This window comes from Pteropus medius, unplaced genomic scaffold, assembly GCF_902729225.1.
Source record: "Pteropus medius unplaced genomic scaffold, Ma_sr-lr_union100, whole genome shotgun sequence".
NCBI classification, from domain to species: Eukaryota; Metazoa; Chordata; class Mammalia; order Chiroptera; family Pteropodidae; genus Pteropus; species Pteropus medius.
In genome coordinates this window covers 45,532,605-45,548,256 of record NW_024340849.1, presented here as the reverse complement: position 1 = coordinate 45,548,256, position 15,652 = coordinate 45,532,605, and the positions used below count along the sequence as shown (strand labels likewise).

At 38.2% G+C, this 15,652-nt stretch overlaps 1 protein-coding gene across 3 annotated transcripts in view; it reads left to right on the top strand.

Moving 5' to 3' along the window:
- Window positions 1-15,652, top strand: part of LAMA1 (laminin subunit alpha 1) — a 143,685-nt gene that overhangs the window by 77,084 nt on the left and 50,949 nt on the right. For all 3 annotated transcript variants that reach the window (XM_039845833.1, XM_039845828.1, XM_039845837.1), the window contains 10 exons: window positions 3,678-3,784; window positions 4,079-4,259; window positions 4,878-5,014; window positions 5,711-5,947; window positions 6,987-7,130; window positions 7,617-7,796; window positions 8,964-9,149; window positions 9,710-9,837; window positions 10,501-10,621; window positions 11,662-11,799. In XM_039845833.1, the coding sequence (XP_039701767.1) occupies window positions 3,678-3,784; window positions 4,079-4,259; window positions 4,878-5,014; window positions 5,711-5,947; window positions 6,987-7,130; window positions 7,617-7,796; window positions 8,964-9,149; window positions 9,710-9,837; window positions 10,501-10,621; window positions 11,662-11,799 (1,559 nt within the window). The remainder of the gene's footprint in view (window positions 1-3,677; window positions 3,785-4,078; window positions 4,260-4,877; window positions 5,015-5,710; window positions 5,948-6,986; window positions 7,131-7,616; window positions 7,797-8,963; window positions 9,150-9,709; window positions 9,838-10,500; window positions 10,622-11,661; window positions 11,800-15,652) is intronic.

Sequence of the window (15,652 nt, the reverse complement as noted above, 5' to 3'; positions counted from 1 at the left end):
TGATGGTGTTGATGAGAAGCAGATATGTGGCACTTAAGGCTTTGTAGTCTGATTAATGGCGATTAGAGTTCAGAGTTGATTACTGACCAGCTGAGTGACATTAGGCAAATTGATTAACCTCTCTGAGCCACTTCCTTAAACATAAAATGGACATAGTTATATGTATATATTAAGACTTTTCTGAGAAGTCAAATGAATAACAACTTTAAAGTTCTAGACATTAAATAAATGTTAGCAATTATAATCCTAGCAATAAAAACGGTAATTTTTATTATTTTTCTATATCAATTTAAAATCTTCTAGTAACTACATTTTAAAAAGTAAAAAGAAACAGGTGAATACATTTTAATAATAAATTTTATTTAACCCAACATGTAGAAAGTGTCATTTTATCATTTAATCAAAATTTTAAAGTAATAATGAGATACTTGCTTTGTTTTTTTTTTTTAATATTGTCTTTAAAACTCTGTATATTTTATAACCCATCTCAATTAGGATGCTAAATTTTCATCAGAAATACTTGATCTGTATTTAGATTACATAAAATTCAATGTTGAAGAAGTAGATTCATATATCCAAGTTATTTAAACATATCGAAGTTTTGCATCATGTACCAAAGAGTCATTTTCCTTTAATTTGTGTATCTACATTGACAAAACTGCTTCAGTATTTTGCTGTGGGGATAAAAGAGAAGATAGAAAGTAGAAGGTTTTGATGATGAATGGAGGGGAGGGGGAACAGGGTTAGAACAGGTAAGACTGGGGTCTGGGTACAGGTTGTTGGCCCAGGCAGCTGGACAGGATATGGACCGACATGTCCCAGCTCTCTAGTTTCTGAGCATTTACAATTTTTATTCTTTTTTTCATCTCTTCCTTCCCTTTCCCTAGCTTTGATGAGATAAATTCCTACAACCGTTTCTGGATATTTCACTAGAAATCCTTCCAGATCTATAGCAAGGTCCCTCTTATGGACTTCCTGAAGATCTGCACATATTAATAAAATACCATATTTTATTTGGTTAACCCAGGTAAAAATCCTGGTATTCGACATTACTGACATAGGAAGTCTTATGGAGTTGTTGGGAAGGCATTTGGATATTCATAAATGCAGGAATCAGGGAAGAAATGGGGACTGGAGACCCTCCCCTCTGGCTGGATAGTTGAAGTGGTGGATGTGGATACAACTGTCTGGGGCCGAGAGTGGCACTCAGGGAGAAAAAGCCTGTAGGAACCCTACCGAGTGCTTATACTAAAGGAATCTTATGAAGTGAGTTAAGTGGGTTTAATTTTATATTGTGGTATTCTTATGTGAATTAAAATATATGCAAATACCTGGCAGTCAGTAATTGGCAACTATTTTGAATTAGTATTGATCATAACAGGAACAATTTTTTATTAATAATTGCTATTGTTATTATAGGAGTATATAGAAGCTGTGTGACCTATAGCAAGTTATGTAATCTTTCTAAGGTTTAGATATCACACTGAAAAACAGATAAAATTATAGTCCTTCCCTCCGAAGTGTGTTATAAATGCTAAATGAAATTTTGCCTATAACGTGACAGGCACAAACTGATAGTCTGATAGACATGATTTCATATTATCATCAATATTTTGTGATGACCATATAGTGAACTTTGAATTTTCACCAAAGGGAGGGGAAGCTTTAAATGAGACACAGAGGGGTGGGCCTCGAGGGAAATACATGAGAAATAGGGAGTAAGGCAAAGAGCAGGTGTCTGGAAACCCTGGCAAGCGAAAAGTCCAAAAGGGAGAGAGTGGTCAGGCATTTCATCCCGTAGAACAACACAGCCTGATGAAGACTGAAGGTCTGCTCACTGAATTTGCATCGGGGAAGTTCCTGGGGACTTCGGGAGGAAAGTCTGGAAGATGGAACCTCAGAGAGAGAGTTAAGGGTGTGAGGCCAGTGTGTGTGTGTGTGTGTGTGTGTGTGTGTGTGATGTTTTCTATGGGAGACAGTTGAGAGTGTTTGGATGCTGAAGATTGTTTTAAAATATAAGTTTTATTATTTGGCTATGGCAAGGCCAGCAGATCAGGAGACGACTACCATTGAAAAGATAGTTTGTTACTCACAGAAGCCAGTAGGGGGACATACCTCACATGAGGGTGGCCAGGTACCAAAGAAAGCACCCAGTTTAGTCAGGAGGGAAAATATGGGCTAGAACCTTTATTGTGGTTTCTACAGGAAAGAAAGGGCGAGGTGGGTAAACAGGTTTAGAACTTGTTGGTTTGAATAATTTCAGCAGGCTCTAGGCATAGGGGCTGTCCGTAGGTGTCTGAGGCATGCCCCTGGGGTGATTAGGGCAGGTAGGTAGTGGGACTTGAGAGTACAAATATAAATGAGAGCCCAGTAAGGAAGGCAGTTAGGGGTGTGGGCTCAGGAATGGTTGCTTTGCATATAAAAGGTATTCTAGCTGTTTACTTTCTGTAGGAATTGACTAGCCTTGGAAGAGGCAGTCTCTCCAGGATCAGCCAGGCCCCAGAAGTGAAAGCATCAGAAATACAGGAAATGAAAAGGCATGTTTAATACAAAGAGTTATAGGAATGGGCAGAGCAGGATGGGCGGCCATGAGTAGGAATTTATTCATGTCTATCAACTCGCTTACACCAGAGGAAATCTCCCGTGAGAGCTTGGCCACTGACAGTCTAGGAGGCAGAATTCCACCACCTTTCTTCTGACCATCCGCCTTCCAGTGTCCAGTGCCTTCCACTGTACTGTCTCCCATTTCAGTTATGCTTCTATACAAAGTGTGCTTGAGGTTGAGATAATCTGCAAAGTTCTTATTTTCTTTTCTTATAACGTTATATCATACGACAGAGTGTATATTTTCTTGAGTCCAAGGCTTCATAAATAGTATATGTTCGTGAGCTAGTTTGTCAGTGAACATATTAAATATTTTAAATGAAGAGCATATATGTAGTATAAATATCAATTAAACATTTCTTGGAACCATTAAATTACCTCACTTTGAAAAGGTCAGGATCTTTGTAGCTTTAATCATCAGCATTGTAAGTAGAAAAAACTGAGACGTCTGGCCTGAAGGTAAGGATATTAGAACTCAGAATGACTCATGACTTAGAACAGGGACATCTTTTTCTTTTCTTTTTAATAAATGTATTTATTTAAATTAGTTTCAAGTATACAGGACGTTGGTTAAACATCTATATAGTTCATAAAATGATCACCCCAATTGCCAAGGACATCTTTTTCATTAAATTATGAAATACATGGTTTATCTAGATTATTGTAACTGAGCTTTAAAATATTAAATGTAGACATGATTGAAATGAGAGAAAATGGCTAAATTGATTTTTAAATCTCCATTGCACGTTTTGTAATGAAGATTTGCGGATATACATTGGTGAGTCATTTAAAAAATTTCAAGGAATTTATGAAACTGGTCAAGTTCGTTTGCTAATTATTATCTTAATAGTTTTTTAGTAATTTTTTTCCCTCTGTGATTGTTCCTTCTATCAACCCTATTTGGCTTACTCCTCAGAAAAATGCTAAATATTTAAACTTATTGCAAAGTAACATATTTTTATAGTTTTATGATTTAAGATATGAATGTTTAAATTTTTTCCTTTGGAGATTAAGGGTTCTTACTATAACCTTACCCAGAAATGGACATGAATATGTTTCTTTGTGTGTGTTAGCCTGTGAATGCCATGGAAAGGGCTCCCTTTCTGGTGTCTGCCATCTTGAGACTGGACTCTGTGACTGCAAACCACATGTGACTGGACAGCAGTGTGACCAGTGCTTGGTAAGACACCCAATGGTCATTGGATACAATTAAAGTATTAGTGATGTCTATAATTGACGCCTTAACCTTGGTTCAAATGAAACGAATTTGTGACTACTAGAAAGAGACAATGCCCAAAATACGACAGGTATGTGCTTTGCATCCTTATCTAGACAGTATATGTTCAGTTTACAAAGGAGTAGAATAATGTCATGAACATTTCATGATTCTCTGAAATAGCCTACGTTCTGATTTGGAAAACATTCTAGTATTATTAGTCGCTTATTAAACAATTCTGCCCCTTCTATGAAACAGCATGGCTATTACGGGTTGGACACAGGGCTTGGCTGCCTGCCCTGTAACTGCAGCACAGTGGGCTCCATGTCAGATGACTGCACAGAGGAAGGCCAGTGTCACTGTGTACCAGGTGTAGCTGGGAAAAGGTGCGACAGGTGTGCACGTGGCTTCTATGCATTCCAGGATGGTGGCTGTACACGTAAGCTCTTGAATTCATCATTGAGATTTTATCGTAATCCCCAGACTTTTCATTGAGCCCTCTTTTGACTTCTAATTCTGTTAAATTCCTTTACTTTTTCTCTTCTTAACATGTAGGATTTTGTACCTTTTTTCTGTTTTCGTATTCTGGGTACATCCATAAGCTTTGGTCAGGTTCTAATCATATGAGCTTAGATTAATTGGTTAACTTCACTTGGTTTAGTTTCCTCATTTGTAAAATGGAGAATCTAATTATAACCTCCATCCAGGAGTTATTTGAAAGCTTGTATATGAAGTCTTTAACAGAGCATTTGGCATCCAATAAATGCTCAGTAAACACTAGCTCTATCTGTTCTTCCCACCTATCCAGGTCTTTTCCAATCTTTTCTTTCACTCACTGTGTCCCGATAACATCTCTGCTAGCAGCATCTCTTGACAGAGAGCACCATCCACCTTCCAGGAAACATGGAGGGGTCTTAGGAATCGTGTGACCTATGTTAGGAACAAAAAGAATTATTTAAATTATAAGGAAAGGGAAATGATTCGTAGCATCAGCTCTTATCCTTTCAATTGCACCAATTATCCTGACCTATTACACCACTGTTTGTCTTTGCTGTAGCCTGTGACTGTGCTCACACTCAGAATACTTGTGACCCAGCATCGGGAGTGTGTATATGCCCTCCTCATACTCGAGGCGTAGCATGTGAAGAATGTGAGGACGAACACTGGGGCTATGACCCGGAGCTAGGATGCCAGGTATGTGCTGTCATCTGTGCATTTTCTTAACTGGGAATTACTTCACTGTAGCAAGTTTAATCTCTTTTCTTTTGTCTATTCTCTTGATTTTAACCTGTTGAATAGCTTTATGGTATGTATTTACAACTCAATATGGATTGTAGAAATCAAAGTGAAAGAAACAGCACCATTAAAATACATCATTCTAAGATTTCTTTAAGAACCTAGCAGTGGAATTGATGGTTAGAAAATCAAAAATGTATTTTGGTGACTTTTAAGTATATTCTGCAATTTTTACTATCTCCTAGGAGAAAGGCATAAATCACTTTACTGAGGGGAATTATGTCCAGTCTTAAAGGGTTCTAATTTTCTATGTAACTTTCTTCAGTTAAACTTAGATATAGTTTGTGTTTTGAAAACAGAGGAAAAATTACTTGGCTTCTAAAATAATGTTGCTGGACTGTTTGGACCCATTAAGCAGATTGAATTTCAGGTCACAGTCTGTGTGTGTGTGCCACAAAAGTGCACAAATGTCCAGGAATACAGTCCCTGCCTCCTGTTGGCACTTGGTAGAGTGAATCCATTTAACAATAGTGAGAGCGATCCATTTATCTGTATAATTTCCCCACATTTAGTGTTTTCCTGTAATTCCAATATGTGTACATTATGAAAATGCAAAAGCTGCCTTTTTACTGATTTAGTTTTTCTTTCTTTCAGGCCTGCAATTGCAGCAGTGAAGGATCAGCCAGTCATCAATGTGATGTGCTCACTGGCCATTGCCAATGTAAGCCTGCATTTGGTGGACCGAGTTGTGATCAGTGCTCCCTGGGTTTCAGAGGCTTTCCAGACTGTGTGGCCTGTGACTGTGACCTGAGAGGAACATTGGTGGACACTTGTGATGAGGAACAGGGGCTTTGCAGCTGTTCAGAGGAAACTGGTACCTGCTCTTGCAAGGTATGGGCCCTCAATGCTCCACTTTCTTCCTCTCTCCTAATTGTCATTATGACTTCTGGGCTTTTGACCATTGAAATGAGCAACTCGGTTTTAGACATTTCTTATAATGACTTTACACTATCTTCTAGGTCTGAGTTCAAATTGTGTGTGCGTTCTTCTAGAATTATGGATGATTCTTTAAATGGAATTTACAAGTGTCAGATGATAAAATTGATTTGAAAAACACTCTGAGTTTTCTATCATATGTTCAGGTTGGCTGAGTAGCCAATCTGTCTTGAATATGCAGGTAAAATAGATAACACAGGGCTCAAGAACATTTGTGATTTTAGAGCTGGTAAGTAAGTATTCTCTTGTATATTCTGGCCAGACGGAAAGAAATTTGTGTTTCTTATTTTTCCAGGAGGTAAGATTTCAACATCATGTTTAATTTCACATATTTCCATTAGTTTTCCCATTGTGCTCTGTCATAAGGGAGTCATTGGCCACCTTCTCTGGTCCTTTCCCAGGGCTGGTGAGATGGAAGCCAGAGGATAGTGAGTTGATTAGTAACTAGGGATAAGGACGGGAAAATTTATGTAGACACTATAGCCTGAGCATGATGGAAACATCGGTGAATATTGTTGGATTCCCACATTTATGATAGCAGTTCTAACTACAGATAGTCAGAACAGGAGGGACCCACCTTAATAATCACCTGACCCATGGTTCTCTACCCTCGCTGATCATTACAGTCACCTGAGAACTTCAGAGGATTCCAGGGCCCCCTCCAAGAGATTCTAATCAGAGGACTGTATTTTCCAAAAGCTTCCAAGTTGATTCTGATCATCGGCTGTGTTTGAGAATCATCGATTGAATGAACTGATGCACAGGTTAAGGAAGTTGCCTAAGGAACAGCTAGTTCAGAGATGTTTGTTGATTCAAAATTATTTTTATGGTTTATTTCATTTCCATTTGTTCAGAAATCTTCTCTCTCTCTCTCTCTCTCTCATTCTCTCTCTTTGGTAAAAACTAGTCTATTATTCCCCACCCTCCCCTTTAGGAAAATGTCCTTGGCCTTCAATGCAACGAGTGTCGAGCTGGCACCTACGCTCTCCATGCTGACAACCCTCTGGGGTGCACCCCGTGCTTCTGCTTTGGGCTGTCACAACTCTGCTTGGAAGCAGAGGGTTATGTGAGGATGCCAGTAAGTTATGCATGCAGTTAGAATGTTTTTAACCTCTCTCCCCTTGAGAGTCGTGTTGGGGTAGGAGAGACAGTCAAGCACCGACATTAAATTTTACATCAGAAATCCTGAGAAATTAATTTGTGTTAGTTAAGAATCAGAGCTCTGCTTCTGCTGTCCAAAGAAATATATGGAGCTGGAACTAAAGGTATTCAGTGTTGCTCCTTAGCTAACTTATCAAAAGCTTTAGTTGGAGAGAAGATGGTAATGTTTCAATAGTCTCCATATAACTGCCCTGTATAGCAGCAGTTTGACCCTAGATACAATAGTTTAAAACATGTTTAGTTCATTTTAATCCAGATGTTTAAGTTTAAAGAAAAAGTTTTTATTATTCCTGTTTTAATAATGAAGCTATCTCATGTACAAAATAATTGTAGAATCTGACAAATCAAAGATATGGAGTAAATTCATGTTCTAAAGTGCACTTTTTTTCCTTTCTGTGACTAGATAATACTGGACTCAGATCAGCCTCTTCTGCGTGTGGTTTCTCAGAGTAACCTCAGGGGCACGACCGAGGGGGTGTATTACCAGGCTCCTGATGTCCTCCTGGACGCTGTGACCGTCAGACAGCATGTTCATGCAGAGCCGTTTTACTGGCGGCTGCCAGGGCAGTTCCAGGGAGACCAGGTGAGGCCCACACCCAGCCTGGAGCTGGTCCACATTCCCAGGGGGGGAGCAAAGGGAGAGTTTGGGTATCATTAGAAATCACGGTAGACGGTGTTGGCCCATCTTTAACTAAAGTGTGGTTATTAATTTCCTCTTCAAAGAGGAGATGAAGAAGTTTAACACATAAAAATTCCCTCAAATGTATGGTTCTTTAAATGTTTTTATTAATTTTGAAGTCTTTTAAAATTCAAAGCATATTATTTTTTTCTGAAAGCAGTCATTCAACAAATATTTATTGTTTTGCTATATATAAGCTCGGTACAAGCCTGGGTGTTATTGCCTGGGAGGTCCTTCTTAAGAAATTGTGACTGAGTTTGGGGGGAAATAAAAACGTACTATAAAATAGAATCTTGAAGGCATTGCTTGCATTTTTGTTGATATAAATATCATAGCCTAGGTGAATTCATTCTGATCTTTAAAATGTGCAAATATACATACAGGGCTCCTATAGATATAGATAATTTTTAATTTAAAGGAACTTGAAAATAATCAGGATCGTTACTACATTGATTTGTTATTCTGGAGCTTATTTTTGTTAGCATCATCAAGGGATACTAGGAGGTGATGGATATTTCTGTGGCTTTGAAGGGGGTGATAGTTTCACAGGTGAATACTTCCCTCCAAACTCATCGAGTTGTATACATTAAATATATACAGCTTTTTACAGCCAATCATACTTGAAAATGTGGTTTAAGGAAATTTTGTATTATATTCCACATATGAGTGAAAAAGGGAGAAAGAGAAGGCAAAGTAGGTCAAGGGATCAAATACATAGTAAGGGAAGGAAACCAGACTGCGGGTGGCAGGCACACAATAGAGTGCACAGATGTTGAATTATAATGTTGCACACCTGAAAATCATATAAAGTTATTAACCAGTATTACCTCCAATAAATTTAATTTTAAAAACTTCATAAAAATCACTTAGAAAAAAAGACTATAACTTGAGTCAACTTAAGAATCCATAATTAAGTAGAATTAGAAAAAAGCAAATTCTAGACAACATATTCTACCCATATGAAATATTTTTAAGTTACAAGATTCCTTTTAAATAGCAGCAGGCTTGTAATAAAATATTTTTAAACCAATGCTGTGTCAGAGAAATAAACAACAATTTACTATTCGATAGCTCATGGCCTATGGCGGCAAACTGAAGTACAATGTGGCCTTCTATTCCTCCGACGGCATGGGCACCTTCAACCTTGAGCCTCAAGTACTCATCAAAGGAGGCAGAACCAGAAAGCAAGTCATTTACATGGATGCACCTGCACCAGAGAACGGAGTGAGACAAGAGCAAGAAGTAGGAATGAAAGAGGTGACCATGCACTCTTTTCATTTAAGCCCCTTAAAGGTGTGAACCCTGCTATGGATGTAATGAAGTCATGAATCTGCTAGGACAGAGTGAGCACGGAGACCCTGGGATCAGAATTCCAATGCTGTTAGCAAGATTTCTAGAAATGACCCAAATACCTATTCTCAAGGCAAAGATATTGGGCTTATGTTAATTTAGTAGCAATTGCATCTTAAGTGTTTTATATTGGTACACAAGCCTCTACTTGTGTGACCATAGTGGTAGGAAGTTTCTGGACTTGCTTGAATCTAGGAAGTGAGTATTCATTCACTGGGCTGATATTGGTTGACTATCCACTGTGTGGCTAGCACTGTTGTAGGTGATGTGTGTCTGTGGATAAATGAGACTGCCACTGTTGCTGCCCCTGGGAGGTGACAGAAGATCTTCCTCAGTTAAACTTAGTGTCATGTACAGAACTGGACTCATTTCTGAAAAAAATGTATAAAAGAATCACTTTCTTTGTAAATTCATTGTTCCCAAGAATTTGTATTCTGAATTTCATTGCATTTGTTTCTCATCTACAGAATTATTGGAAATATTTTAATTCTGTTTCTGAAAAACCTGTTACACGCTCAGATTTTATGTCTGTTCTGAGCAACATTGAGTACATCCTCATCAAAGCGTCTTATGGTCAAGGATTACAGCAAAGCAGGTACTCAGAAGCTTCTGCAACTTAAAAAATATTTTTCTTATATGAAAGCAAACCGAAGGGGTTTGATTTGCTCCACCCCCCTTAACTCCTATCTTTATTAATATATGTATTTCTGTTTTTCACCAAAACCTTATTAAATATTAATATTAGCATGAAGTGTATGAAAATGACATAGATTATCCATCTCCCATGCTAGTGTGGATATAAAATATAAGTACATAATGGTAATATCTTAGATGAGGATAAAATGTAAAAAAAAACTTTAAGTTCTGCTATTTTCTGCCCTTCAACTGCAGTGCCATTTCTTTATAATGATATATCAAGGAATGCTGTCACCTGCTCATTTACTACTTAACCCATAAAGAAAGCCACTAAGTTTTGGCCAGACTGGTACTTCAAGAGGTCTTCTCAGGTATACTTTTCTGTAACACTGTTTTTAGGTTCTGAAATGTCGGCTGAGAACCTTCACTGTGTGGTGACAGTGCTGATGTGCTTTTATGCATTCCCTTTATAATCATGAGTAGGATCTGCTCCCAAACTGGCAGGAAAGCTCTAGTTTAATTACATGTGCAAATACCGTTATGTAATGTGCTATGTTTCCAGAAAGTGTCTTTCTAAGTATCAGTGTTTCCTCTCACGCTTCTTAACACTGTGATTTCACAGAATTGCAAACATTTCAATGGAGGTCGGCAGAAAGGCTGAAGAGCTGCACCCAGGGGTGGCGGTGGCCTCCCTGTTAGAGCAGTGTCTTTGTCCTCCTGGCACAGCTGGACTCTCATGCCAGGTAGGAAGACTGTGGTTAAAATTGATTTCCTGGCTTTGAGCTGAAATATGCTTGTTATAGCAACATCAAGTGATAAACAGAATGTGTGCATATCTATTATATTATTTTTTCCCTTAAATTTGTTAATGTGATAAAATATGCATGGACACAAACTTTACCATCTTAACCATTTTCAAGTGTACAGTTCTGTAGTGTTAAGTACATTCATAACCAATCTCCAGAATTCTTCATCTGGCAAGACTAAAACTCTTTACTCATTAAACAGTAACTCCCCATTTTTCCTTCCCCAGTCCCTGGTAACCACCATTTTATTTTCTGTCTCTATGAATTTGACTGCTCTAGGTACCGCATATAAGTGGAATCGTACAATATTTATCTTTTTTATGATGGGCTTATTTCATTTAGCATAATGTCCTTAAAGCTCATTCAAGTTTTACCATGTGTCAAAATGTACTTCCCTTTTAAAGCTGAATAATATTCTATTATATGTATATACTATATTTTGTTTATCTGTTAGTCCATCAATGAACACTTAGATTGTTTCACCTTTTGGCTATTGTGAATAATGCTGCTATGAACATAGGTATACAAATATCTCTCCAAGCCCCTGCTTTCAGTTCTTTGGGCATTATACCCAGAAGTAAAATTGCTGGATCATGTGGCAATTTTGTTTTTAATTTTTGAGAAGCTGCCATACTGCTCTCCACAGTACTGCACCATTTTATATTCCTACCAGCAAAGCATAAGGGTTCCAGTTTTTCTATATCCTGACCAACATCTGTTTCTCCTCCTCCTCCTCTTCCTCTTCCTCCTCTTCCCTCCCCCGCTTCTTCTTTCTTCTTCTTCGTATAGCCATCCTAATGGGTGGTGTCTCATTTTGGTTTTGATTTGCGTTCTTCTAGTGATTAGTGATGTTGACCATCTTCTCATGTATTTATTGGCCATTGGTGTATCTTCTTTGGAGAAATGTCAATTCAAATCACTTGCCCATTTTTAAATCAGGTTGTTTATTCATTTCCTTTCCTTTTGTATCCCCTCAGGACTGTGCATCTGGATACTACAGAGGGAAGCTTCCAGAAGGTGGTGGCAGGGGACCTCGCCCTCTACTTGCTCCTTGTGTGCCCTGCAGTTGCAACAACCACAGTGACATCTGTGACCCTGAAACGGGGAAATGTCTGGTATGCTTATTTGCATGGGTACTTGCCTGAAGTTTAGAATTCAAGTAGGCGCTGCCCATTTAAATTTCTGGTTCAAAGTCACACCAGTTCCTTGGTTTAGAAAGAGCTTAAATTTAACTAAATGTAGATATACATGTGTTTCCTCCGGGAAGGGCTAGCTAAATTGTCTAACATGGTTGATGGAAATTCTTTCATAAATTTTAATTCCTTGAATTTCTTTGTGGGCATCAATTTAGGAATTAGTTAAGTGTGCCTTGTTTTTACTTGTGGTGCTGGTAGTGTGTAGTCAAGGTAGATGAGAACTTTATGTGATAGAATTTGAAAAGTCACCTGGGAGTTTCAAAATAAGTTAAGGCCAATGTTGAAAATTCATTTCTCTGTGTAAAATATTGTCCTCTCCTTGCATTTGTAAAAAAGCATCATATTCTCCTGGATGTCTTAATATGCATTTGTTTCTCGACTACCTTCCCCTAGACCAAGATTGTCTTAGGGACGTGAGGAGAACTCTGGTCACTGAAAAGAACCAAGTGACCAGGACGAGAAAGAAGTCTTGTGGCCCTGATTGAAGACATACTCTTTTGTCCATGATTTTGCTTAAGCTGACAAGGCTTTATTGATAACATAGAATAATCTGATATTTTATTACTCCTCAAGCCTCATTCTTTATAATAACTTACGTGGAAACATTGGTAACTTGTATAAATTATGCCAAGACTAACTTGCCTCAAGTTAAATAACTCATTGAAGGAAAATGAAGGGCAGCTAAAGAGACACACCTGAAGCCTTAGAGGTCTGGGGTGTGGCTCAATCACAAGGAATGAACAGAGGAATTAGGACTAACTGGCCGCAGCCACACTAGATCCATCTTGCCCTTTTATTCAGAAGTGCCTTTTATAGGCTGAATTTAAAGGCAATTTCTACTGGGAAAGCCGCTAAAGTACAGCAGTGTGCAAATGAATTTAGAAACTGAAGTACTACGTGGCTTTTCTCAATTAAAAGATATTTGTCAACCTTTGCTGACCCCATTATATATGTGGATTTAAAGAATTGTTTCAGTCATCCAAGGTTAAAATGGACTTAATGAAGATGCAAATAGCTGCAACACTATTAAGAAAAATTTATTCACTCTAATCAGATTATGCTCCAGACAAAAGTAAAGTGCTAATAGAGAAAATGAGAAAATCTCATTTAAGGATTTAAGGAAAATTGATTTCGGACAACTTAAAGTGAGATGTAATTAACTAGGAGGGTCCCTTGGCCAATGATGGAGACAGAGGTCACATGAACGGTTAAAGGAGTCGCTCACTTCTTTCAGGCTACATCTTTCCTTGGTGCAGCTATTTTAACAAGATTAGATACTCCTAGGACATTAAATTATGACCCTGCCTTTCCTGGCTCAAATCCCCCAGAAAAAAAGTGTTAAGATCTGAAGCAGACCTGTTGATTTGTACCTAGGAAAAAACAAAGTCTGCTTACCCCGTCCATGAAACATTGTGTCAGAGTCTGCCCAGCATAAACATTGATGGATGGCTTCCAGACAGTTTCCTGGCCCAGGAGGGATGGTTGGCCCTATGTGACCTAGAACCCTGAAGAGACCTCCCTAGGCTTGTTACTTACATTTTACAGTAAAGAGCAATGGATATACACACTGTCAAAAGACTGGACAGAGATTCTAAATCTCACTTGTTCTGCAGTCTCAGCGTTGAGCAGAATATATTTTGCTTTTTGTTCTTCCCCCTTTTTATGGAAGATTTGTGTTCTATGTTTGTCCCTAGTGACTTCTCCTTTATGTCACGGTTACAACATATTGCTAATTATTGTAACCAAAACCCACTCTAAACAGAAAATAGTGTCTGAGCTTAAAGTTTGGAATTTCAGGGTTGCAACAGATCTTCTACTTTTGTCATAGTCCCTTCAGATCTTAAGACTGAACTACGACATCCATGCTTAGCAGCTAATTAATGTATGTTTACACACCTCCAGCACTGGGGAGCTCACTCCCATAGCACCTCAGCTCAGCTCATCTTTGCGTAGCCCTGATTATTCCTAAAACTGGTGCCCCTGGCTCATCCATGCATTGGTGCTGTTTTAATCTTTGGCCTAAATTTGTTCATGAAAATTTAATTTGTTCATGAGAAGTGACAGTATCTTAATAGATAACTTGCAAAATGCTTGATAAAATTCCATTCTCACATATTCAAAGGCTCTGAATCTTCAACCCTCTCAGTCAGATATCTTCAGTTTACATGTACCTAGTGGTCACATGGGATGGTTCTGAGTCTGTTCACCATTCTGAGGTGTGAATGTCACCATCTGACTTAAAGTATCATGCCCAGAGCCCAGTGCCTTTACTCCAGGTGTGGATGGGGTTGGGGGTGCGAGATAGAGGGCATCTCTCCCTAACTCTAGATACTGTGTTTCCAGGGAAGCAGCCTCTGGGTTTTGCCAACTCAGTCACTGCTGCTTCTACTAAACTGACCAGACACTAAGATGCTTATATTCTTTCCACAGGTTTAGCACCTGAGTCCTTGCTCTTTGAACTTGGGGGCCTCATCTTTCCTCTTAAATCTTCTTCTATTAGATCCCTTTTGTAGTTTAGAACAATTCACTTTCATTTGACAAAATCTTTCAAGCACTACCTATGTACTTGTTATTATACAGGTGGGCATCAAGACCATTTTGGATATGGATGTTTCTCCCTCTTCATGTCACTGGGCCTTTGGTATTATCATAAAAGTGATGGATCAGAAATGTGACCTGGAAGGAGATGGGGAGACTGAGGATTAGAGAGATACCCTAGAAATCCCTCTCCTCAACCATCGCTTTTTTTGGGAGATAGGACTCACCCCTTTTACAGTTGAAAAATCAAGAAGTGTTCACTGTACAGTTCTCATAGCAAGTAACTCATCCCACATGTCAGTTCACATTAACCATTTTTTATTTCCCTGCTACTCTTTGAGGTAACTTATCTTCGATTCTCTAGGATCTTGAAAACCAGGGAGCTCATAATCCGTCATATGTTAGGGGGAGTTTTTAATGTTGGAGTTGGCAGTCGAAAACCAAAAAATCTGCTTCAATTCTGTTTCATTATCTAATATTTATTCTTTATCAGCCTTATGTTATATCATTAAAACAAGAACTATTTAACACATTTTCTTTTTAAGAGAGAGGTTGCAAATTTTACTTCTAAAGAGATATCAGTTTTTTGGCCAAAGTGGATCCCAGTTAAACTCTATTTTCATCAGGTGAAATAGGAATACAATTTTGTTTATTTTATTTTTTTATTTTAATTTTTTAAATTACAGTTGGCATTCAATATCACATTAGTTTTAGGTGTACAGCACAGTGGTTAGACATTTATCCCTTACAAAGTGATTCCCCTGATAAGTCTAGTACCCACCTGGCACCATATATAGTTATTATCAGCTATATTCCCTAGGCGATACTTTACATCCCTGTTATTATTTTGTAACTACCAATTTATACTTCTTCATCTCTTCACCTTTTTCACCGAGTCCCCCAGTCCCCCTCCCATCTGGCAACCATCAGTTTGTTCTCTGTATCTATGAGGCTATCTCTGTTTTATTTGTTCATTTACTTTGTTATTTAGATTCCACATATAAGTGAAATCATATGATGTTTGTCTTTGTCTGCATTATTTCAGTTAACCATATACCCTCTAGGTCCATTCATGTTGTTGCATGAATGGTAAGATTTATTCTTTTCTTATTGTAGAGTAATATTCCATTGCGTGTGTGTGTGTATATGCTGGGTGAGTGTGTGTGTGTGTGTGTGTATGTGTGTGTGTGTATAACTTCTTTATCCAATCGTCTATTGATGGGCACTTAGGTTG